Source organism: Solanum verrucosum, unplaced genomic scaffold, assembly GCF_900185275.1.
Source record: "Solanum verrucosum unplaced genomic scaffold, falcon-dt-bn FXZP01000260.1, whole genome shotgun sequence".
NCBI lineage: Eukaryota > Viridiplantae > Streptophyta > Magnoliopsida > Solanales > Solanaceae > Solanum > Solanum verrucosum.
This window is the reverse complement of record NW_026019972.1, coordinates 210869-238197: the sequence shown is the minus strand read 5'-3', so window position 1 is coordinate 238197 and position 27329 is coordinate 210869. Positions and strand designations below refer to the sequence as shown.

General features: G+C 33.8%; 1 protein-coding gene across 1 annotated transcript; it reads right to left on the bottom strand.

Annotated features, from left to right (window-relative positions):
* Window positions 1-9527: 9527 nt before the first annotated feature.
* Window positions 9528-21250, bottom strand: LOC125817194 (protein WVD2-like 5). The gene is made up of 9 exons (XM_049496739.1): window positions 21090-21250; window positions 20233-20521; window positions 19880-20155; window positions 19701-19753; window positions 19429-19500; window positions 19198-19294; window positions 19037-19108; window positions 18818-18928; window positions 9528-10436 (listed from the first exon to the last, which is right to left on the bottom strand). The coding sequence occupies exons 2-9, from the start codon at window positions 20485-20487 to the stop codon at window positions 9948-9950; spliced, it is 1425 nt and encodes a 474-aa protein (XP_049352696.1). The 5' UTR covers window positions 20488-20521; window positions 21090-21250; the 3' UTR covers window positions 9528-9947.
* Between the last annotated feature and the right edge of the window lie 6079 nt (window positions 21251-27329).

Below are 27329 nucleotides of genomic sequence, written 5' to 3'. Positions count from 1 at the left end.
TAAACCTTTTTAATTGTTATTTTTTTGAATTTTGACAATTCAAAGTGTGACATATGTTGCCACGTATATCCTTTTCGTTGGGGCACATGTAGATAATTCTGTGGTGTTTTTTACAACAGAGGTTATATATGTTGCCACAGACACCACATGTCTTCCTTTCCATCATAATTGACATTTGTTCCAACAAAATAAAAATAATATTAATAATCATTAATATTAATATTAATATTAATATTATCAGCAAAAATGAACAATTGGTGACAATATAATGTTGCCACATATCTCCTCTTTGTGACATGTTACCACATATCTTCTTTCTGTGACATATGTTACCACATATATCATTTTTGTTGGGGCACATGCAGAAAATTATGTGGTGTTTTTTACAACAGAAGTTATATATGTTGCCACAGACACCACATTTCTTCCTTTTCATCATAATTGATATTTGTTCCAACAAAATAAAAATAATAATAATAATCATTAATATTAATATTATAAAAAAAAATGAACACTTCACCAATTGTTTTATACAACTTATCAACAAAAAGGTAATTCACAATGGTATACATAACCATCAATCTAATCAATGGTGGTAACCACAATATTTTAATCGAACTTTGCTTTTTTAGGTCTAGGCCTCTGTGGGTCTTCATTGTTACTAACATAGCGACTCTGAGCCTTTAAAATCCCATAATTCCATAGGAGTGAAGCATATCTCATGCGAAGGGTTTCAGAACTAATTCCATCAGATGATACTTGTGTTCATCACTCAAAAACTCAGCGTATGCAGTAACAAAAAGTCCACAATCTCTGCATGGTATATCATCGATTAGAAAATATAATAACATCACATTTCAATAGTGGTAAGACAAAAAAATAATGTGATACTTACAAACTATTGCTTGCTTGTTGGGCAATACCAGTAACATGTCTGACTTCAAATGGGTGAGATTTGTTCTTTCCTTGGTAAGATTCAAGAACTGACCAGTTGGTTCGGTCTTTTTGATTAAAAAAAATTCGCTGAATTCAAGGTACTTTGGCAACAATGTAGACAAATTTTGAATCTCGAAATGAGGACATTGAATCATACACCTTTATACACCGTTCCTTCAATACAACGACTGCCAAGACCTAATGAAACTTCCCATTACAATTTATAGGGACATAAACCTCATCTGTGATCCGAGCAATTGGCTAAGTAGTGATCATCCTTGTCTCTTCTGCAATTGTATAATCATTATAAATAATTATTTAGTGGACAACAAGGAAAAATACTAATAATAGTTGAACGACTTTACTTTTTTGCATGATGCTTGTAAAGACCCTCGTTTATCCATTGCGAAAAGGATGACATTAGTTCAGTTGGACCCTCGCCGTCAATGTTAAAACCTTCAAATGGATATTGTTGCTTCACATCACAACTGACAACTTCGACTTTCTTCTCTTTCTTTTTCTCTTTCTCTTTCGCTTTCTTTTTCACTTTCTCTTTCTCCTTCTTCTTCTCTTGCTCCTTCTCTTTCTCCTTCTCCTTCTCCTCCTCCTCCTTCTCCTTGCCTTTTAGGTTTGAGAGTGATACTGGAGCAGTAGTCATTGATTTTTTTTTCTTTCACTAATTATAGATAGTGATTGGGAAATAAATTTTTCAACCTCCTACACTTCAAAGGCTGTGAAATCTTCTTGAATGTATGGACATCAATATTATAAGTCATTTTCTTAAAAATATCAGTGAGTTCTTTAACATGACTAATAAAATATCATGTTGCTGCTCACATTCTTCGCATAGACAAAAAAAGCATTTGATGTTAGAAGAGGAAGCAACACCAATAAAAGATTGAGTTGTTGTCATGGATAAAGCTTCTTGTATCATTTCATCTACAAGGCGTATAAAAAAAGGTTGAGAGTTTACAATTGATTATAAAATAATAATGGGTAGCAATTTATATTTATGTTGACACAGATGGATATTATGTTGCCACATATGTACCTTCTGTTGCTACGAATGAATCTTCTGTGGCCACATATGAATCTTCATGTGCCATAGATTAATCTTCTGTTACTACAGATGAATCTTCATGTGCCATAGATTAATCTTCTGTTACTACAGATGAATCTTCATGTGCCATAGATTAATCTTCTGTTACTACAGATGACCATTTTGTTGCTCTAACACATAGGTGATATGTTCCAACATATGACAACTCTGTTGTAATATATACCAACATATCACTAAAATGTAGCAACATACGACACATCTTTCAACAAATGAAATATATGTTGGACAACTGAACAAGACTATATTTGTAACAACCCAGAAATTTTTTCGAACTAAGACTTGAACCATCCTTCGTTGTGAGTAGGATTTTACAGAGAAATTAAATTTTTTTAAGTGTTAAGTTCACTAGATGTAGCACCTTGAGTTCGAAAAAGAAATAAATTGGAAATAGCAAAATCTGAAATTTTGCAAGTTATGCTTAAGTATGAGTTTTGGGTCGACTTCAAACGACCATAACTCCTAGATCAGGATGAGTTAGGTGTGCTACCAGATACCGTAGGAAAGACCTTTGAATTATCTTTCTAACACCATCGAGTTTGCTAAGTTTCGAGTTTGGATGAGAGAGATATGTCCTTTTGAAGTTAGGCTGTCCAGTTAAGGAAAGTCAAAACCAGAAATAGTAAGGGGTATTTTGGTATTTTGGTATTTTCCTTACCCAAACAGATTTGATTCGTTTTTAGTAATATTTTAGGGGTCTAATCTGATTAGGTTCAATTTTATAATCCTAGTTTACACCTAGGGTTTTAGTTGAGAGTTCAAGAAGAGAAAAGAAGAGAAAAGAGAAAGGATCGAAGCGTTCGTCGAGATGCTTGAGAGTTGTTGCGGATTGTCACCATGGGATTAAGCCCTAAGAGGTATGTAAGCTTCCATAGTGTTGAGTTTTTTCACCCACATGACAATCATAATTTATTCAGCGTAATTTCGTTCTTTAGATTTAAGGATTTAAGTTCTTGATGAGTTCTTGACAAGTGTTCTTGAAGTTTCATTAAGTTTTGATGTAAGATTCTACTTGGGTCAGCTTTAAACGACCATATCTCTTACAATATTAACATTTACGTGAGCCATAACTTATCCAATTAAATGTAATTGAATCTACTTTCCAACCCCACCAATTTCGAGTCAATCCAATTTCTGAGTAAAAGTTGTGACTATTTTAGTAACCTATACAGTGTTGTTACGAATTAGCCGACGGGAAAATATTAAAAAGAGTCGTTTTTTGCCTTTTACCTCCAAGAAAACCATAAACGAATTTCTTGCTAATAAAAGGCTCAAAACAATCAGATTTTCATCTTCACTAATGAAAATCATAATTCTTGGCCATAGAGATTTCAAGAAAAGAATCTCAAAAAAGATTTTCTTGATTGTTTACCTTCAAGCTAGGGTTTCAAGGCTTCTAATCAAGTTCTTCTTCAAGATTCTTAAAGATTCTTCAAGAATCTTGTTCTTCTAGGTATGTAAGGCTATCATAGTGTTGGACTAGTTCGTCCTCACGCCCTACATCTACTTTCAGATCAGAAAAAGAGTAATCTAGGATACTTCCCTAGATTTGAGTATTCTTGAGATAAGTTGATTTTGAGTTCTTGAATTCGTGTTTCTTTTAAAAGTTCTATTCCTAATTATCGAATAGCTATATTGTTATTGAGATCCTTCATATCATGAATTATAACTCTTGAATTCATAATTCAAATTCAAGAGAGAGTTAAGAGTAGAGTTCAAGGAAGCCTTTGAGTTCAATTCTGAATCCTTTGAGATCCATCATCGATTTGAGTTAAATTTTGAGAAAGTAAGTATGAGAATGAGAAGAGTTGTACATGAATTCCTTATTGATATTTTGACCCTTGAGTCGAGTCGTGCATGCCCATAAACTCCGCATGCACGTCGTAAGTTGAGCATCCTTTAGAGAAGTGGTGTCTTCAAGTTCTAAGCCTTTTAAGTATTGAGTTTCTAACCCCTTTGAGATTATATTTCTAATCATGGGAGTATTACATGTTATCCATGAAGTCGTTGAGTTGAATTGTTCATGCCATAATTTCGCATAAACATTATAAGTCGAACAGTCTTGAGATGAGAGGTATCTTTGAGTCATTGAGTTGAGTAGTTCATGCTCATAATTCCGCATGGACTCTGAGTTGAGCATTCTTGAAATGAGTAGTATTATTGAAGTTCTTGAGTTCCAAGTATTTGAGTTCTATCTATGGTTATTGAAAACCTTGCATTGAGTAATTCATGTCCATAATTCGGTATGAACCATATTTTAAGAAGTCTTTTACAAACGTTTTAACTTTGTTTTAAGACTTAAGTTTTGAGTTCAGTAAAGAGTAAAGAATAAAGTTTGAAGTTTTTTTCTTCAAAAGTATATGGGGACTAAGTATTCCCAAAAAATTTATAAATGTTTTCACATTTAAATAAGAACGGAAACTGAGATTTCCAAAGAGCTTTCGGGCTAGTTTTCAGAAAAGAGTAATCGCTTTCTAAATGAAGTAAGAGAGGAAACTGGGATTTCCAAGATAGCCTTTGAGCTAAGTTTTGAGCAATTATCTCAAACCAGCAGAAAGAAGTATGTTTTTAAACCATAAAAGCTAGTATATTTTTGGGAGTAGTATTGAGCACCGATATGGGGAAGAGTTTAGACAACTCACAGCCTCTATAAACCATGTAGCCACCATGGGTAGAAAAGGGTCATACTTTTTAGATGAACCTTTTTCGAAATAGACTAGTGAATCCATTAGGCAGTTCAGGTCCTATACCTTTGGCCGGGTATAGGATGCGCTGGCAGTGTGAGGTAGATCACTGTATCATCACTATAGCTCTTATGTGATGGTTGTCGGTTAGAGAAACTCCCACAAAAGTTATTGTATTTTTATATACATCAGTTTATTGTATTTTTATATACATTTCAGAGTTATGTTGTATCATTGCATACACACAGATTTGACAGCATGTTTTTAAACAGTTTGTTTCTTTATATTGCACTTGTTTTAAATTGATTTATATTGAAATGAGTTCAGTCATATTTAGTTGAGTATTCAAAGTTGAGTATCCAGAGTCGAATATCATATCTTTGAGTCGAATATCATATCCTTGAGTTGAGTATCTAATCTCGGAGTTGAGTATCTTATCCTTGAGTACTTCTGAGTTGAGTAAGTTTGAGTAGTTTTGAGTACCCTTGAGTATTCCTTGAGTTGAGTAAGTCTGAGAAGAGGTAAATATGTTTCATTTCTATCAAGTTTCAAGATTATGTTTATGTTTTAGAATTCCTCTTACATGCTCGTACATTCCACGTACTGAGCCATTTGGCCTGCATCTTCTCATGATGCAGACACAGGTATTCAGGATCATCAACAGGAGTTTCGTTGATACATCCGAGAGTTCGAGTTAGCTATGGTGAGCCTCCTTGCTTTCGGAGGATTTCATTTACCTTTCAGTTATATCAGTTGTTTGGATGTCGTGGGTCTTGTCCCGACTTCCATCTTTATCAGTTAGAGGCTTCATAGATAGTCAGTATAGTTGAGAAGTCTATATCATTTATTTTATTAAATGTTTTAAAGACTAAAGTTGCCTTTTTATGGCGAGTTGTATATATTTTATTATACAAAGTTTTCTTTGGACTTAAAGTTTGTATTTAAGTTTTATGAACTTTTATTTTAGTTTTTAAGCTTTGTATGCTTGAATCAGTTTTCCGCTTGTAGTCAGCCAGGATGAGGGTTCGCTTGGGGACCAGCAATGGTCTTCGAGTGTCGGCCACGTCCAGGGTGTAGGCTCGGGTCGTGACAATATTTCTAAAATCATATGAACAAAATGGTCGCAAAAAGAACAACAAAAGCAACAAAAAACGAATTTTCACTGAATGTTAACAATACATATATATACATTTCCTCAAAATTAGGGCTTTTTTAGGTTTGTTGATTTTCTTTCAAAAACAATAAATAATAGGTACCATTACACCATTATTCAATTTTCACATCTATAGAACGATTTATTGTTCATTAATCCAAGTAAAAAATTTAGTATTGTTCGAAAATTGTAAAATCTTTCAAAAAAATGACTTACCAATTTTAAGGCGAACACAATCTTCAGTTCTGAAATAGGAGAGAGTCATGGTCGGAGATGAGGAGGAAGATAAGATAATGGGGGAGAATATTTGTTTTGATTGTCAGATTTTCGGGTTTTCTAAGAAAGAAGAGAAGAGAGAACGTTGGGAGAAGAAGATAAAATTCTATTTTCTTTTACTTTTTTTTAAATGGTTTGGATAGAATTATAAAAGTTGAAAAATGAAGTGTTTTTTTGTATTTTATAAAAGATTAGAAAGTTTTGAAAATGTTAATTTGGTCCCAAATTTACTTAATTACATTTTAAAGTGCATTTGACCCTTTCTTGGTCAAAGTGTCACCAAAAACCAAAGCATGACTTAATTGACACATTTCATTTAATTGTCTCTGGTTATTTGGTTGGTTTGAAAATTTTAAGGGAATTAGTGGGGCATTTTGGTTTTAAAGCTATTTTTAATGTTTTGGAGGGAAAAATAATTACTATTTATTTTTGATGCACATAACAAGCCTTTTCTTTTTAATGTTTATTAACAAGTAACTAATTAATAAATTTGACTTTAGTATTGAAAAAGCTCAATTAAAGTTAAATTTTACGCAAAAAAAATATATTAATGAATATGACTATAAAAGATATCTTAATACAAATTCTAGTACTACTATATATGAGATAAAATGTTGAAGTGAAATTGGATATACAAAGTAGAAAAAATATTCAAGCTTATCTTAATAGATTAAAAAAAATAAAGGATCAAAGATTACAATCAAATTGAAATGAAGAAGGAGAATGTGTGTATATATAATGAAATTATCTTTCAATATTACTTGTTATATATCATATAATTGAATATATATATAATTTTGAAAAGTAACAAAACAAAATTTTGGGGGTCGATAATCCCCACAAACTATTTTAACTTATGACAATTCTCAAACCTCATTAATAAAACTACCACAAAAAGATTTATATTGTGGGAGTTAGAAAAAACGTTACAAAATGTATTAATAAAATAAGAAATATTTTCATTTTTTATTATTAACGATAAAAAATAATGATAATAAAATAAGAACTATTATCATTTTTCATTTTTTTTTTTAATTGAAGTAAGATAAACATTTGCTAATTAAAAAAATATTATTAGAAAAAGAATGTGTTAAAAAGAAAATAATAATATATTTATTTGGAAAATGAGCATTTTTGACTCATTAAATAACAATAAGGACATTTTTGGACCATACTACAAACGGAGGGCATTTTTGTTCCTTTCCCATAGTTAAAGGGCATTTTTGAACCAAAGTATTGACGGTAAGGACATTTTTGAGTCAAACTATAAACGGAGGACATTTTTATTTCTTTCACATAGTTTAAGTGCATTTTTTTACCCTTTTCCCTTTTTAAAATTAAAAAAAAAAACTGTATTTATACATCAATATAATACAATTGAAAATTTTAATTTTTAAAAAGAGAATAATAATTAAACAATAATTATTTGAGAAAAATAGCAAATGGTAATTATATCTATTATGAAGTCTTTTAATGGACAAAAAGCTCTTGTGTACAGAATGGCAATGGCAAATACAGTATATCATACATGGTTGAAGCGCAATGCCAGGATATTTCAAGAAAAACAGCAGCCAGCAAGCTTCCTGATCAGACATATAATCCAGAGACCCATGGGAGAGGCAATAAGTATCCTAAAGTAGCTACTAGATTTTGAAATTTGAATACCTACCTATAGAAAAGGATAAAAAAAACTTAACTATACAATTTAAGCACCCAAATTACTCTACATAACAGTAGTTTGATTATTCACCTACATAGCAATAATTTTTTTACAAAACAAAACAAAATTAAAAAAAATGAAAAATACTAAAATATAATATAGAGATTAAAAAAAACACACGTATTTTAATCTTAGAAGATCTCTCTTTTCAATCTTCTTCCTAAAATATCTCTCCCTCAATCTCTCTTCTCACTCCACTCTATTTATTTTTGAAAATTTTCTCCCTCCCGTCTCTTCAGTGGTCTCTTTATCCTTTCTTTTCTTTTCTTTTCTTTTCTTTTTATTATTATTTTTACCATTTTTACCTCATTGTATTTTCTAAAAAAATTCTTTGTTCTTCTATATTTTTCTCGCTCTTTTTTTTTTTTTTTTGCTTAAATCATTTTTACACCATTGTAGATTGAAACATATAATAAAAAATTAACTTTATCATTAATGTATAAAATAATTTTTTAAATTTATTTGGTTATAATTTTTGTATAATTCATTCATTATGATAAAATTGATTTAAATTAATTTGAACTTGACACCAAGGTTAAATCATATTGTACACCATGTAAATTAATTTGATGATACTAAAAAGTTGGTATATACTTGATTAAATTGTGGTTTATGTATTATAGGGTTGTAACATATAACTAAAAAAACTAACTTTACCATCAATTATAACTCAATATCTTTTATAGTTCTAAACCAACATATCAAAAATTAGTCATACAATACATTAAAATATATACACTATATTGCAACCTTAAATCAACAAATCACCATTATTTTTAAACAACAAAATATTTCAATTATTTTTAATTGTTATAGTTATTAAAATTTGTTATAGACGCTGGTACAATGGGAGGCTCGAGAGACCTCAAGATTAATATATGCTACCCTCCGAGAGACTTTAGCCACATCTTAATCTAAATGAGACGATCAAGAATGTCCTCTTAGAAAAAATATATTCTTAATACACCTTATCAAACCAAAAGACAAATAAACTTTATTAGTTTGAAAGAGACCGTTCAGTCAGTCTCCTTTAGCTTAGATCATGTGTTCAAGCCACAAGTGTGGTTCCCATTTGAAAAGGTTGTTACAACTAATGAAGTAGGCAAGTTGGTTACAAAGTATTTAGAAACAACTTAAGAAAAGGCCTTGTTGGGTGGAAACATTAGTACTTTGAAAACAGCTCAGTTTTGATATTTGCACAACCAAACATTGAATCAAGACATCCACAGATCTGAAATGGTTTAAAACCAAGAAAAAAAAACTGCAAGTCCAAGTCAACTATTGATTGCCCATGTAGCTCCAACTAAAACTCAGTTCAATATAACTATGAAAATGATAGTAAAATAGTTTCTGTAGCACTGTAATTTTTCTATATTTTCTAATTTCTACTGACAAATAAGTCTATAACAAGACCAAAACAACTCCTAGTACCTTAACAGGATTGGGACTCCTATTTCAGAGAACTTTAGAAATGAGTAGCCATAAACCGATCCGACATCAGAATGCTAGTATGAGTCACAATCTTTTCACTACAAGTTGTGAGAGTTACACCTAATAGAATATGGTTTTCAAGAAAATATATCACTTAATTGAATTGAAAATCAAGGTGCATGGAGAAGCAAACCTGGTAAAGAGTATATGGATATTTATAAATACATGTTGATTAACAAACAAAACCTATGATGTTCAACAGAACAGTTCCAACAGCCAGTACAAGCCCAATGAGCACCAAAGTTTCTACTAATTCAAGACTTGAGCTGCTTCAAGACAATTCTCAAAACTTTCAATCACCCAACATCAGGAGACACAGGAAGCCGCATAAATCATAATTAGCCCCAAAAAAACGGTGCAAATGACAACCTTATAATGTGTTGAAGCTTCCTGCACATTAAATGACCAAACCAGTAATCTTGAAAGAATAAGAACACTAGACCAACCTTGTTGCTATGGACAAAACATCATTTGTTTGGTGAAATATCTTCCATACCCTCATTCGTCAAACAAACCAAGTCTTATTCGTACCTTTTTCACTATTTTAGGCAAAGAGGAACTGAAGGTGCTTCATGAATCTGTTACCGCTTCAGTGCTTGCTTTCACTTCTCCACTGCAATGGGGTGGCTGCACCACATTAGTCTCGGATTGAGCTTCAACAAAAGTCTTACTCTGGCTTGTTTCAACGACAGATGTAGCTTCATGCTCTTGAACAAATGTTTCAATTTCATTTGTTTGCTCAGGTGCGTTGTTTGGTTGAGAAGCAACTGCACTCATGTTGTTAGATGCAGCTTCATTTGTTTCCTGACATATGCTCGTTTTGATGGGGGAAGGCTTTTTTGTATTACTTAGTAAGTTGATTTTTTGAGATGGCAGCTTTGGAAGAGATTTCCGTGTAGGCTTCTTGACATTGTCTGGAGGATGTCCTTTAGCAGGATTTTGAGATGCACTTTTATCCAGGCTCAACCTACTTGTGTGCATGTTAGTATGGTTTGCCTCTTTGGTGGGGGAGCTCTTTCTCCGGCCAAGCTTGGGGGATTTAGCTCTTGTTGTTGGTATCTACATCATTAAATAGTGAAAAAAGGCATAACCAGAAAATCAAATGTCTTGTCCAAGTCAAAAGTAAAACAGACAGAACAGGAAATGACTAAGAAGTGAGAACAAACCAGCAAGATCAGCATTAGAGTTCTATTAAGACATAGCAATAGCTAAGAGTTTGACATGAGCTCATTTAGTGTGAATTTTACGTGCAGTAAAAAGAAGCCAGACCATGGTGCAGTATATTCAACAATGACCAGAACATTCAGGCTCAGCTAAATACAAACTGAAAAGGATTGGCAATATCAAAGTATTGTCAACAAGCACATTTGATAGCAAGAGGAACTGGAATTACGAATTTGCTGCATTAAACAAATCAAACCTAACCAGTCTACACATGCCACATCTTCATATATGAGCAGATAAATAGCGTTCTTGTGATGATGATGATATTTCTTTTCAGTGTTGCTAAGCTGTCTTTACACTATCAAGTCTGGTAATTTGAAGGAAAAGAAAAGGCAGAAGCAACTTCCTTTCTAATATAGAATTCGGTATAGCTAAGTATCAGGTGCAGGTATGTTCCAGTTGTGATGGGGTTGCACCATGGATCAGTGTTTGGTCCATTTTTATTTGCCTTGGTGATGAATGTACTGACGCAACATATCCAAGGAGAGGTGTCATGGGGTATGCTATTTGTAGATGACAGTATTAATTGACGAGACACCCAAGGGGTTAACGATAAGGTGGAACTTGGAAGTTTGGAGATAGATCCTGGAGTCTAAAGGATTCAGATTGAGCAGGACTAAGACGGGTGCAAGTTTAGTGACGTCACCTACAAGTCAGATGTGGAAATGAGGATAGATACTCAGGTGATAGCCTAGGAGAGATTCAGATTGAGCGGGACAAACAGGTGCAAGTTCAGTGACATTACCCACGAGGCAAATGTGGAAGTGAGGATTGATACTCGAGTCATTGCCTAGGAGAGATAGCTTCAAGTATTTTGAGTCTATAATCCAAGAAATGGTGAGATTGAGAGGATGCCACACATCATATTGGAGCGGGGTGGATGAAATGGAGGCTCACATCCAGTGTCTTTGTGTGATAAGACAATGCCACTAGTTCTTAAAGGTAAGTTTTATAAAGTGGATGTTAGACCAACTATGTTGTATGGGGCGGAAAGGATTAAGAACGAAGATATTCAGGACAAAGTGGAAATGGCCTCCATGGTGAACAAGATGAGGGACATGACGCTGATAAGGTGGGCATGCGAAGAGGAGCTGCACGGATTCCCAGTGTGAGAGGTTGACTATGGTGGGTCTGAGTAGAGGTAGATGTAGGCCAAAAAATGTATTGCGTAGAGGTGATTAGACAGGATCTGAAACACCTGCAGCTTACCGAGAATATGACCTTAGATAGGAGGATATTGAATATCAAGAATTAGGGTAGAAGGTTAGTAGGCAGTCGTCTAGTTTCCCTTATCAGTGGTAGTAGTATTTTTTTCCTCCTCCTGCTTTCTAAACTACGTATTATTACCTGTTGTTTCTTTTGCTTCGGCTATCATATTATTTGTTGGTGCTACTGGTATTCTCTAATGTATTATTTTTCCTTCTTGCTTTTTCGTGCCTGACTTGACCCGAGGGTCTATCGAAAATAGCTTTTCTACCCTCATGAGGTAGGGGTAAGACTTCTTATACATCATCTTCCTTAGACCCAACTTGTGGGATTTACTGGGTATGTTGTAAGGATCTACACAAAAGAACACACATCCATGTCATACCCATTAGACATGGGTACATCAGCAAATGAGTAGTTCATGTAGCAAAGGTAACTTCAATACTCTTGCATAATTTATCTGATTGTTTGGTTATCGCAGAGAAAATTCACCGACTCCAAACCTTCTAATATTCCTAAATTTCTGGGGTTCTGTTAGATATTCAAGCTTCTAATTGAGTAATCAATGAGCAATACTTGATCTACAGATAGACAGTGACTACATAAGAATTTACAAAGAGCATTTACATCCTACTATCATCAAAGTTAAATGATCCCAGGGACCTATGATTACAAAAACTGAGGATGCTCTAGATTGTCACATGACCCCATTTTAAACAAGTTAGTCATTGATGGGATGATTGCCTGCTTGATAATTCACCTCAACCCATTTTTATCATACTGTATTGTTGACCTTGGATAAAGCTGATTGTTTAGGGCCAGGGTGAGGGTAATCAATTTATAGCTTCATTATGTTTAGGACATACTAGGAAGATCAGAAAGACTGAAAGAGGATCCTTTTCTTTTTCTAGTAGATACTAGAGTCATAAATTATGATCAATATGTGCAAATTTCCTTGAGTTTTCGTATCCTCACATTTGAATAATTGCTGATATTTTTCTAGTAGGTACTAGACAAATGGTCTATGATTGCATCATAATATAGGCACACCCACTTTACTCAGACACTCGGAGAGTCACAAAAGTGAATGGTGAACTTTAACAAGTTTAGACCATTGAGCTGTGTACCTTATAATACAATTATAAATGGGGTAAGAAAGAAAAAAGAAATCCACCAGGAATTAAGACAGGGTCAGGTCAGCACATGATTATTATTATTATGTCAATCTTAACATTAAGGTAGCGAAAGGAGCGAGCCACTTCTAGTCTACTGAAGATTTTCCAACATTACCAAGCCACCCAACTTAACCATTGATAGTTCATGAGTTCCTTTGTAGACATACCACGCTTAAAACTAAGTTGAATGCATTTATGTTTAATTATCACAGAATGAAAGTATACTTTGATTTTGCTAAAGGTTTAGTGTTCACAAAGATACAAGTCAAACCTAGTAGTAGAGTGGAAATCAGAATTAAGAGTGTAGTATCATGAAATTTTAGAAATATGAAGAGTGCAGGACAAGTGTTGCCATTAAGAAACTGTATAGCATTTAAAAAATGGACCATAAAATCAATCAGAACAATAAATTGGCAAACTTAAAGAACATTTCCTTGGTTCATTTCATTCCATGTTGACTGGAAACAAATCTCTGGATATAACCAATGATCTAAATTTAAACAAAGATAGAACCAGTGTTATCAAAGGCGCGCTCAAGCCCTGAAGCAAGGCTCAAAACGTGTTGAGCGTTTCGCCTCGCTTTATGTGCGCTTCAGTGTCGTCATCAAGGTTCTAAGACAAACTTTTCCTTGCCAATGAGCCTCTTATGAAGAAGTGACACTAAACGATTGATATTTCACTTTATCATAAAAAAGTTTTAATTTCTTTGGTCATATTTTTCTCCCTTTGCGCCTTTTTCATTAAAGCCACGCTTTATTTGCACTTTGTGTTTTAAAGCCCTCCCAGACCTTAGCGCCTTTTAGCGCTTTTCGCCTTTGATAACACTGGATAGAACCCCCGAACAAAATAACCATTATGCATGTGATAACCATGAACTAAGTCCCAGATGGAAAAACAGGAAAACAGGTAATATAAAAAGCCATAATAAAAGACACCTCCTTATGTGCATACATGCAACTAATACATTCTTTTGAGAATTTACTTGTCATTTTTTTCCAAATATTGAATGTCCTTCATCCAATTACTTATAATCTTGTGCCAGAAAGCAAAATGAGAAATGATTTGCTGCAATTGATTCATCAGATAGGTGCTCCATGCCAGAAAGTGAGAAAACAGATTGTGGATAAATTATACCTCCAAGAAGTCATCCAAATAGTTAGAGCTATAAGGCATGAATATTTCCTTTAAGATCAAAGACAACTTATATATGAGAAATTAGACGCATAACCATCTCGTTGACCTGGTTTAACTGACATCTAATCTTGAGGGAGCTGATGTGACTACAGCTGATAGAGAATATGCAAAACTAAAATAATCAACATTGATGTCTTTCCAGTATTAAAGGTTAGATCCAGCTGATAAAGAAACAAATCTACAGTAGCCAAAGTGAGTATGTGACTTCAATTGAACTACCTAGTATAATATCCTAACTAGAAGCATGAATCAATTCTCTTTAAAAAAGCAACTATAGAAATTTCATGATATTTCATTCATAAGAATCAAATAAAATGATTCTTTATGCCCCATTAATTATTCATTTAATCTTTCACAAAACAGTGGCACAGTATGTTCAATACCAAACAAAACAATTCTTCACCAATACCACAGCCAATTTTCCAACAAAGGATCCTCCTCTGATAAACCAACTTGCTTTAAAAATGATATAAATTGAACCTGAATTTTGGCACTCCAACCCCCAAAAGGTAGCTAAGAGAATAATTAGCCCTTTAGCCAATTTTATCCAAAAAAAAAAAAAAAAAACTCCTGCATACACAAAAACTTTTATGAATTTATCCTCACAAAGACCCAGTCTTGCCTGTTTAAACCCCCATAAAGACAAGCAAACACAAACATATGTTACTCATACCACGATGTGGATAAGTAAAATAATCTCACCTATGGAATGGGGCATGCACCTAGCCAAGTATAAAAGAATTTCCCAACCTTTCGAATCCTAATTTTACAATTATTTTGGTTAACAAAGAGTGTGGATGAATGTGTTCACCTTCCAAAATGACATTGGCAAACATTCCTAGTTTCTCCTATGAGGGAAGCAACTAGCCCCTGAATTCTCTCATTGTTTTTTACATCAATGGTGGCTTGTATATGGTCACAAAACTGAGATCTTTACTCCCTCTGTGCGAGATATGAATAGTTTTATCAAAGATTTTTTAATGAACATCAATTTTCTGTACTCTTGTAATTTTCCCATAGGTTTCATATCCCGTGGATATATTTTGAAAATTTTGCTTTCCACAAACCAGAAGGACATAAGGACTCACATGGCTACTCCTCCAAGGTCATTGTAAATGGTACAATAGTTGGAACCCATCAGAGGCCTATATGTCGAAATTGGATAAATGGTCCCGACGCAATCCAGGACATCTGACCCCAATAGATGTAGTCCAAGTTTCATATTTACAACAAAAATCAATTGCAACTACACAGTGAGCCAACTCAAATAACAAAGGAGATTTCATCCAACAAAGGGAAAAAATTCTTCAACAACTCAGAGTTGAGCTCCTGGGCAATCAAAAGCAGCCGTCAGAAAAAACCGAGTTTGAAGATATAGAAGACCAGTCTTTGCATCAATTTTAACCAAATTGACATCATAATGCTATCACCAAAGCATTATCAAAGTCAATGTCATGCATGACATTAGCAAACATGGACTGAAATTATTTAGAGTGATACTATAGCATTACTGCAGCTCTATTGTAGAACTTTAACTAGAGCAATTTTGTCTATAAATTGCCTCCCTCTCCATTTGTAAAACACGCCTTATCTTCCAAGAAACACTCTCATCTCTCTCTCTTTCTCTCATAAGAAGACTTGGATAGAGCTTGCTCCCTACTTGTAATATTTTCCAAGTTTCTTTGATATAAATATCAAAGTTCAATTTTTAACTTGTTTTTTTCATTACTTTTCTAACATCTCTTTTTTATTGTCTTTATTACTTATGATTGACACTGCCACCTATTTGCTTTGGTGATGGATGAGTTGACACGGTCTATTCAGGAGGAGGTCCCATGGTGTATGTTATTTGCGGATGACATAGTACTGATTGATGAGACGCGGGACAGAGTTAATGCGAGATTGGAGGTGTGGAGACAAACGCTTGAGTCCAAAGGGTTTAAGTTGAGTAGGACCAAAACAGAATATTTGGGGTGCAAATTCAGTGATGCGTTAGATGAGGCAGATGTAGAAGTGAGACTTGCCACACAGAGCATCCCCAAGAAAGAAAGTTTTAAGTATCTTGGGTCTGTAATACAAGGAAGTGGTGACATCGATGATGATGTCACACATCGCATTGGGGTTGCTTGGATGAAATGGAGGCTTGCCTCTGGAGTCTTGTGTGATAAGAAAATTCCACCTAGACTTAAAGGTAAGTTCTACAGAGTGGTAGTTAGACCGGCCTTGTTGTATGGAGCGGAGTGTTGGCCAGTTAAGAACTCTCATGTTCAGAAAATGCAGGTTGCGGAGATGAGGATGTTGAGATGGATGTGTGGACATACTAGGAGTGATAGGATTAGGAATGAAGTTATCCGGGAGAAGGTGGGAGTGGCCTCTGTGGTGGACAAGTTGAGGGAAGCGAGACTGAGATGGTTTGGTCATGTGAAGAGACGGGGCGCAGACGCCCCAGTGAGGAGGTGTGAGGGGCTGGTTGTAGAGGGTACGCAGAGGGGTAGAGGTAGGCCTAAGAAGTATTGGGGAGAGGTGATTAGACAGGACTTGGCTCAGCTTCACATTACCGAAGACATGACTCTGGATAGGAAGGAGTGGAGGTCTCGTATTAAGGTTGAAGGTTAGTAGGGCTAGCGTGTTGTCTCTCCTTGCTAGGGTAGGGGTTGTTAGCGTGTGTAGTAGTCCTAGTCTTGCACTTGCAGTTCTTGTCTGTGAGATCGATAGCCTTTTGTTGTTTATTGCGTTTCACTTCTCTCATTGTTTATTGATGTCATTGTCTTCCTTTGTTGATTGTATTTATCTTTCGTATTGGATGGTATGTATATACACTGTCTTCCTCGCCTTTTACTTGGATTTGATGTACCTGAGCTGAGGGTCTTCCGGAAACAGCCTCTCTACCTCGCACGAGGTAGTGGCAAGGTCTGCGTACACTCTACCCTCCCCAGACCCCACCTAGTGGGATTTCACTGGGTATGTTGTTGTTGTTGTTGTTGATTGACACTGCCACCTACCTTTAATTAATAATTGCATTTTCTAACATATGGTCGACTTTGCATTAGCATTTACATTTGAAACATTCTTATGATTAATTAATACCCAATACCAACATTATACAAAATGTCACCTTAACTCAATATTATGAGTAATAATCTTTACTATATTATATATATATATAATCTTCTCCGTCCCAATTTATGTAGCACACTTTCCTCTTTAGTCTATCAAAAAAGAACGTTACATTCCTATAATAGAAACAACTTAACTTTAAAATTCCTATTTACCCTTAATGAAATGACTTATAGGCACCCAAATGTTCAAGATTTGTTTTAGACCACAAATTTTAAAAACCTTCTTTACTTTCTTAAATTTTATGCCTAGTCAAACAGTTCCACATAAATTAGGATGGAGGGAGTATATGTATACCAATTTATAATTACGTAATAGACATTTTTTTCATTTAATTTAAGTAACAATAATGGATTTAGATCACTTTGTTAATTAAAAAATAAGTTATTTTTCAACAATCTTAAATAACTAATTGTCATATATAATTATATATTACTCATATATATTTGTTAATTGTATCCAGGACCCACATCCGCTCTGATATCCATACTCAGATCCATATTCCCCAATCTTAAAATAAATCTAATGATGAATCCAACCTCTAGATCCAAACCCATAACTGATACCCACACTCGTGTTAGAGCAACATAGAACATAACTGGAACATACACCAGCAATTGATTTCTTTCTGGACTACTAGTATTAAAATTAATTAAATGCTCAGTCTAACAAACTATGAAAAAGAACACCATTTTCATTTAGTGAATTGCAGGTTGATATCTAAAGAATGTTTCCACTATTATTGATGTTTATTGTCAATATCAATGGAGTCTATTAGTAAAGTCCCCGACCCACATTGCTGATTTTTCTGAAGTAACATTTTCAGATAATAAACATGTTGACATGCCATCATCTGGTTGTTTTAAGCAGTAATGATTGTTTCATAATGTTATTCTGAACTTATAAATGAAAAAGTTATGATTAGAAATTATGCACATCAGATAACAGAAATCTGCCTAATACATTGGAAGCAACTAAAAATACTCCAAAATTTCAAGTTAGAGACAATCTTCAAAAACAATTTATAATCAGTGAGCAATGAAGTAGTTGATAAAACAACTAAAAGTATAAGTTTCAGTTTCCAGTTTAGAGTTGTACCAAAGTACCCTTTATCAAAAGAGCATCCAACTAATGCCAGCCAAAGCAACAATGGACATATCAGACTTGACTATTGCTTCACATTACGTGAGTCCTAACTCTTCTATTTAAGTAAAATTATATGACATGACTCATTTATTTTTTGTATTAAGTCACTTAAGGTCACACATAAAAGTTGGTTAAAATTTTGTCAGACCAATCATGAAATCCTGATACATCAAGTATACAGAGCCTAACACGAGTAGTATTATAGAAACCTAAAGTCTAAGCACCTATTGAGGATACTATCTATTTGGAAGAAAAGGAATGCAAAGAAATAAAGAGCCTAAAATGTAATTCTTTTTTTTTTTTTTATAATAGATGTTTTCGTCATAGAACATGAATTATTGCTGAGTTTCGTGACATATAAAAGAGAGAAAATATTACCTTCTTCAACTCCACCTGGGGAGGAGGGGGTTCCTGATAAAAGCTTGGCATGGGGGTTGCTTTAAACTTTAAGCTCTTTCTTAACATTTTGATCTCAGCTTCCTGAGTTTCCTGATTGACAAATACAAAGAGCACAAATGAATGTCTTAAAAGGCAATGCTAGAAGCCATTACCAGATTTCTACATCATGAAAATGATAGAGCACAACAGTCACCATGCCTTAGTCTTGGCTTGCAAATTACTCTGCTCGACTTCCTTCGCATGGATTTTTTCCTCAAGCTTAGAGTAAAACTATTCAAATGAAACAGAAACAAACTCTATCACGTTTCCAGGATAGGATTACAATGGAAACCAACAGCTAATGCGAGGAGAGAACAAACCTCTCTCCTTTTCTCAGCCCTCTCATCGCACTTGAAACTCATATTGTAGGTTGGAAGAGCACCTACTTTGCGAGACTTGGCATCTGCAGCAGGACTCCTTTAAAGTGATTAAGGATAAACTGGAAATTTCATCCTTTCAGACAAATGCATCCAAGAAAAAAAAAATCTCTAGTACAGAGGAAAGCAAAGAGTAGAGGAAAAAATTAAGAAAGATCAGCATATATAGGATACAAAGGTGATTCTGCATTTCCATCAGCTTTATTTGGGGCAGCTTTCTTCAAAGATATCGGGTTTGTTTTCTCCCTGGAGATGGAAATTATAGTTCACAAGCCATCGTGGAGATAAGATATCTTACATTGCGTAAAGAGCACAAAAGAAGACTTGAAGAAACTCAGACACAAAGTAAAAGAGGGATTAGGATCTCTCAGAAAATTCTTGGTTTAAATGTCATACAGCTGAATGCAACAGATAGTGGAACAACTAGTAGAGGAAACAGGACATACTTAAGGCCGTCAGCATTTGGAGAAGGTGATGTTGCATCAGGTTGGCCAGATTGCTGCAAGAAGATAGACATTAGTAATAATGAGCAACAACACAGAAGCACATAAACTAACAAACTAAAGAGACTGTTGTGCTCTAAGCTGTATTTGTCTACAACAAGAATGACGATATGCATCTTTACCTTAGCATGACTGACATTTATACGGGCTACGGCGGGTTTTAAATTGTTATCAGCAGTTTTTCTGTCGTTAAATGATTTACTCTTTACACCAAGGGAAGAAGCCTGTTTAGACCGTTGCTGCGAGGCTAGGGAACCATTTGAAACAACAGAACCAGCTGATGCATCTTTGCCATCTTTGGTTTTCTTGACACCAATGGACGCAGTATTTTTGCCTTTTCCTGGAGCTTTGGGCTGTTTGGAGTTCTTAGACTCTCGAGATTCTTTGGCTTCATGTCCCTAGAAAAGAAAAAACTCGTAATTGTGGCGTAAAAAAGACTCAATCAAGTTAATAATCCAGCAATGAACTCCCTTACCTCAGAACTGGCACAGGGATTGTTTTCTATAGTCGTGGTTGATTCGTGTGCGACCTCGTGTGCAGTGGAACCAACAGTTTCACTATCATTCACCATCACAGCACTCTGAAAACTTCTTTCCAATCCTTTAACACTGAAACTTCCATTAGGAACATCATCTAGTTTGCCAGTAACTACTTCTGGAAGTTGGCGAATTCCATTTCCAAAGCTCGACCCGTTTACGGAAACAGATATGTTATTGTCAACTTCCATCATGCTCTAGAAAAATGCAAACTAGCAATCCCCAATTCTAGAAACCACAATCACAAGACATACATCATGTTATAGAAAGGGGAGACTTTAAAGTACAATTAAGCAATACAAAAACAGTCTCTTTTCTTCATTGTAGTAGGTAACAATCAGATATATATAAATTATGCCACACACTACATGAGAAAACAACCATCAAACACAATGTAGAGATTAAAACACCAAGGATCAGAAAAATCACAGCTAACCCATCAACTATCAAAGTTCAGATTTCAAATATAAAATAAATATTTTTTCCTTCCACCTGCTAAACCATAAACTTGTACCATCAGTATTATACGACCACCAAACAGTACACATAAAAAAAAACGCAGACTTCACTTCTCAAGTCCAAACCAATGTTAAAAAACAAACATGACACAGCATAAGTAAAGAAGTCAAAAACCAAATCAAGTCAAGTAACAATAGCACAAGCCAACAAAGTGAGTAAAGTAGAATAGATCTCCGACCCAGGAACTATTTTCAGCTTTATAACACTAATGTTCATAAGATATAACTTATTAAATAATACAAACAAATGCAGATGCTTCTGAAAAACATCAACTCACCTAAAAATGATTACAAGTCCATTGAATCCACAAGAGATCTGAGAAAACAACTTTCACAAACAAAGATTTTGAAACCTAAAAACAGTGATTAACAGAAAATGCACTTCTTTTTTGGGTGAAATTGGAAGTGAAAAGGTCTGAACTGAGAAGAGGGCTACTCTGTGTTTTTTTTTTTTTCAAATGAAAATTTTGCAGTATAGTGGGCTTTTGCAGCTTTGTGAGAGGTTTTGGGGGTGTTTTTAGAATTTGGTAAAGTTTGTGGTGCCAGCAATATTCAAATCTATTCCAGGTCACTGTCTGATAAGAGAGAGAAGTTGGTATGTCTCGACATTTAGAGAGAGAAAATGGCCATCGATCGGCTGACGTGACAATGTCAACGGCTAGATTTTGCATCCTATTTTGCAGCTACATTGTCTTTTATACAGGGTTGTTTGATAGAATGTATTACAAAAAAATAATGCATGAATTTTTTATTTGGTATTTTCTTTTTAACTTATGTATAACTAAATTAAACATTAATTATACACTTTAGTGTGTATTACTAATATGATGGATTTCTAGGTATTATTGGTAATTTTTTGGAAAAATTACCTAACTACACATCTTTTTTTATCATATTTTTTTATTATTCCCTACCATTTTAAAAAATTACAAAAATCTCTCTTTTTTCTCAAATTCTCTCCTTTCCAGATACATAACTTTCAATCTTCCAACTCTATTATTTTCTCCCTTTTTTCATGCCTATAATCACTCCATTGTATCACTAGAGTAATACTCCAGTTACCTTTATCACTCCTTTATTTTGAATTCTAAATATTTTCTCTCTCTAGTCAATCATTTAAAGTTAATCAAGAGGTAGTTCTTCAGTTATTTTTTTCTTTTCTGTTTTTTTTTATAGGAAAACACGAACAATAGGCTCAATTTATTGACTATGTATCATATGCTTGCTATGTATGTGCATTACTAGTTTATAACTAAATCATTATTTATCATATTCATATTTTTTTATATAATACATAGCTACGTCAAATTATACGGGCATGATACATAAATACTAATTTATACTACGGGATTTAGGTAAGTTATACTAGTTTTAATGCATGCATTTGAATATTTAAAGACACAATTGCTCCTTAAAACCTTTTCTTACATATTTTCCATCATAATTGTGAAGAATATCTTTGTTAATAAACATTTTCATGCAATGCATGCTATTTTTAATGTACCAAATCAAATAATGCATAAAAATAATCTAATCTATAATTAATGCAAGTATTACTAATACAAGCATTATTAATCCAAACATTGCTAATACACTTTATTTAGCATTATTTTTATACACTTTACCAAACGACTCCTATATGTCTACACTAATAAACCTTTCTTATCTATTCTTTTCCAAGGAAAGTTTCTTTCTTTCTATTCTCTTATATATAATCTATGCTATATCAAAAGCATAAAGGTTCTTAATTGAGTTTAAAAGGTTTCATCAATTTTGAGCAATATTTAAGACATTTATGTTGTTATTTTATTTTTTTATAAAAAGACCGCCCTTCCATATTAGAGAACTCCCTGAGGTATGCTTTTCTTCTTTTGACCTATATACATAATTGTTCAACTTGATCGTTTGACTAGTAATTTGTAGTCTTTTCATTTTAATTTATGCGACGGTATTTAAATATTGAGAGTCAAACAAAAAAAATTAGTGACAATTTTTATATGTTTTTTTTAAGTATTTTGAATTGTTAATCATTTTTGTTTATCTTGATCATTTAACCAACAAGGCAATTATATATAGTATTTTCATCTCAATTTATGTGATGATGTTCAAATTTTGAGAGCTAAGCAGTTTTTTTTTTACCACAGCTTACATTTTTTTTAAATACTTTAAATTATTAATCTTATAATTATGGTACTTTTTACTTTGTAGGATTTGGACATGTGATTTCATAGAGATGAAATTAGCGTTTGGACATGTGATTTCATGTTGATTTCATTTCATGATTTCATATTATGAGAGAGAAAATGATCACAATAGCCCTTAATGTATAGACTTAGATTGATTTGGTCCCTCATATATGCAACTTATGGAAAATGTCCTTTATCTATGTTAAAAACTTATCAATTTAGTCTTTCACCCTAAAACCTAACGACACAAAAAAATTCTGTCAAATTAAACAGAGATGTGCAACTCACGTGACATACAAAAATCTTAAACAAAACCTCTATTTTCTTGGATCAGTTCCAAAGACCGAAAACTCCCGCCTTTCCAACAAACAACAATCTCGTCTTTCCAACAAACAACAATCTCGCCTTTCCAACAAAAAAACCCTTTTTCTTGTAAAATCAACCGACACAAGTTTTTTCCATTGTTGCACGATGTTAATCAAAAGATACTCCAAGGGATCGAGAATTTATTTTACTTTTAGTCTAGGCAATCCAAAGTTCAGCCTATTTGGTATTCAAAATTTGCAGGGTTGTTAGTACTATTTTCCAATCGTTTTATATAAAATTCGTTTTTTCCTTTTTGGTGATATGAAAATCAACCTTTTTGATTTTTTACTGTTGGCTTTTTTTTTATTTGTGTATTCAAAGATATTTAGAAGTTATGGTGTACAAAATATACATGATTTGTAACATCTAGAATGCGGTCTTAATCGGCTAAAATATGTAATCTTTTAGCTGCAGATTCTGTGTTCGAGGAGTCATTTTTTAGTATCAAAGTTTATCATAAAGGATTGATAAAACATCAACCAACCAAACAGTATGTTGGTGGTATCATTGACTACTTTGATTATGTTGAATTGAATGGCTTGAAGAAGATGGTTGAATTATGTGGTTACCTGAATGATTCAATAATTTTTTGGCATAAATGTGAGAAGCTTAGTAACAAATGGAGATTATTCTCCACGGAGGTTGAAGTGCATAACATAAAAACAAATTTATCCCTAAAGATAGAGTAGTGGAGTTATATTTTGAGCATTTGGACTCTTATATTGGAATAGACGATCCAATTGAGTTTGGTTGCAGAACTAGTCGCATTCCAGAGAATGAAGACATCGTTGGACCTGTTGACAAAGAGTTTGAAAGGAAAAACTTATCTTCGGGAGATGATTTTGAGGATTCTGAAAATGAATTCTCCGATGACGAGCCGATGGTTGATAAACGAGGACACTATAAACATAGTTTTGAGGATGGCAGAGAGTTTATTACTGATGAAATTTAAAAGAAGAGGTTACATGAAGATGGGGATCCTGATTGTGTTAACTCTGAAGACAATAAGAGTTTCGATGGTGATTCAGACAATGAAAGTTTTGATTTTCCAAAGCACAATGCAAAGACTGATGGAAAAAATCCAATTTTGACTTTGGAATACACTTTCGAAAGCAAGAAAGAGTTCAAAAATGTTGTAACAACTCACGAGGTAAGCCAAAGAAGGTATATTTGGTGGAAAAAGAATGATAAAGTAAGGATGAAGGCAAAGTGTATACACAATGATTGTAGCTGAGAAATAATGGCGTAAAAAATGCACAGGGAAAATACATTTCAGGTAAAAACTTATAGTCCCTCACATAGTTGTAAAAATTGGCACCATTATAACAAGACGATAACTTTTTCATTCATTTCAAGGACCTATCTTGATAGAATTAAACATAATAGGGGATGGAAGATGTCTGAATTCAGAGATACGGTTAGTGTCGAGCTTAAAGCTCATGTTACTTTAACTCAAGCTAGGACGACTATAAAAAAGGCAATTGCATTACTTGATGGAAATTTAAAAGATCAATTTTCATTCTTTGGGACCATGTTCATGAAATTGACAAAACAAATCCAGGCACTTCAATTTATATGAAGTTTACTGATACTGAGATGCCTATTAAGCCATATAGATTTCAAAGAATCTACTTATGTTTTGTTGCTTGTAAAGAGGCTTTCAAGGGTTGGATGTCATAGAATAGTAGGTGCGGATGGGTGTTGGTTGAAGGGACCAATGTATGGGAATCAATTATTGACAGCAGTGGATCTAGATGCTAATAATAACATATTTCCAGTAGCATATGTCGTTGTTGAAAGGAAACCAAGGAGACATGGTCATGATTTTTAAACCACTTGGCTGGTGACTTAGAGATTGACAATCAATAAATCTAGACCTTTATGTCGGACAAATAAAAAGGTTTTGTCGAAGCATTTAACGAGATTTTGTCATATGTTGACCATAGATTTTGTGTGCGACATCTCCATAATAATTTTAAGAAGGCTGATTTTTTTTTGGTTTGTCCCTCAAAAATGCTCTTTGGGCTGCTGCAAATGCTTCAACTGTGGAATTTTTTAAAATTTGCATGAATTAGATGCCGAAATTGCTGCATGGTTGAATGAAAAACCACCTACTGAATGGTCTAAATCACATTTTTCTACAGGTGTTAAATGTGATGTTTTGTTGAATAATATGTGTGAATATTTTAACAGTATGATTCTCGATGCTCGAGACAAGCCAATCATAACTTTGTTGGAGAAACTAAGATATCTTCTTATGGCTAGATTCCAAGATAATAGGGAGAAATCAGAAAGATGAAATTTAGGTAATATTTTTCCTCGGATCTAGAGCATCTTGCACAAGAATGAATCTGCGGCAACTACATTTATTCCAAAAAAATCAAATCAATGAAATTATGAGATTCTTGGAGCATCGATTGCCGACAATTGGTTGTGGACCTACAAAACAGAAAGTATAGTTGTAGAAAATGGACTATAACAGAAATTCCTTGCAAACATGCAATATTGGCTATTTGGGCTAAAAATGATGTGGTTTTTGATTATGTTGATGATTGTTACAAAGTTGATACATATAAAAGAATTTATGAAAAAACCATCTTTCCGATAAATGGATCACAATTGTGGCCTAAATCAAACAAGGTTCCTCATTTGCCTCCGAGACTTGTAAGACAAAACAAGAGGGGAAGAGACCAGAAATTGAGGAGACGAGAGCAAGATGAGGCAGGATCAAGCAGAACAAGAATGAAAAAAAACAAATATCTGTTAATTGTAGCTTATGTCGCAAGCCTGGCCATAATATAAGGACCTGCAAATTTAAAAATTATGTGCAGTCTGAAGTAGGTGCATATGACTCAGCTTTCTGGATGCCTCCTACTTCATCAATTTTTGAAAAGTTACCGGTAATTTTTTTGGCATAAATTTTGATTTGGCTCTCAATTCTGGACCAAGTCAAGATTGTTTTGATACTTAATGTGGTCTTGCTATCAATTTTGATTGCGCTAAACACGGTGCCACAACTTTTTTTGTGTGATGGACATAAACACTGCTTGTTTTGTGAAAGATATATAGTGTTGGTGCTATTTTTTATTTTATGAACATGGTGTGGTTGCTTCTTCTATTTTTGTGAAAAGAATAGATGATGTTGTTGTAGCAATGGTTCTTATGGTGATAATATTATGTTGTTATTTTTTCAAGTCATTTGTATCTAGTTTTTTTATGTTGTGTGGATGAGCTTAAGATAAGTGCTTAAAATATATTTTTTATTTTATCCAAACACTATAAAAGTGCTTAAAAGTTTTTTTGTCCTAATGCACTTAAGAGTTGTGCTTGGTATTGCACGAATATGATGTATAGAGGAGTTATCACAAGTAAAGAAAGGTGATATGAAGGAGTTTAATAACTATGAGATTGCACCAGGACACCTTTCTCTATAATTGTGATGTTATTGTTGCTATATAGAGCACACATCCTACTAATAATGTGCCTCATTATTGATGAAGACACCAACACAATGTTCATCATAGTGCTGCTCATGAGTTTCAGATCCCACAGGGATGTCAACATAATAAACGAAATGGCTAACAACGTCATGGCAACATCATAGAGTATATTCTTTAAACTAACAAAATCATGTTCTATTACTGTCGTGGAAAATCATACACAATCATGCAATCGACTTTATCATTGGGTACACTTAAAAGAGGTTGAGATCGAAATGGCATATGTGACAAGAAGCAATGTTCAAGTTGTGACATTTGACGGGACCGAAATGAACATACTAGGAAAAGACTATCTGGTGCTATAAATTGGATCAATAGGATTTTCGATCCTATTTCACATGATGAATGCATCAACTTCATAAACAACATATCGATGAATCAACCTGCACCAGGGCATAAAATATAAATTGGTTAGACGAGACATAGTAATGTAGAGAGAGGCCGACAATCCTATCCGTCCAATGTC

What these genes read in the sequence shown, in the direction of transcription:
- LOC125817194 (XM_049496739.1), bottom strand. Translation starts at nt 20,487, where the DNA reads ATGATGGAAGTTGACAATAACATATCTGTTTCCGTAAACGGGTCGAGC. An exon ending in TAAATGTCAGTCATGCTAAG is followed by an intron (nt 19,754 to 19,879) that starts GTAAAGATGCAT and finishes ATCTTCTTGCAG; the next exon opens with CAATCTGGCCAACCTGATGC. An exon ending in CCCAGGTGGAGTTGAAGAAG is followed by an intron (nt 10,437 to 18,817) that starts GTAATATTTTCT and finishes TTAATGATGTAG; the next exon opens with ATACCAACAACAAGAGCTAA.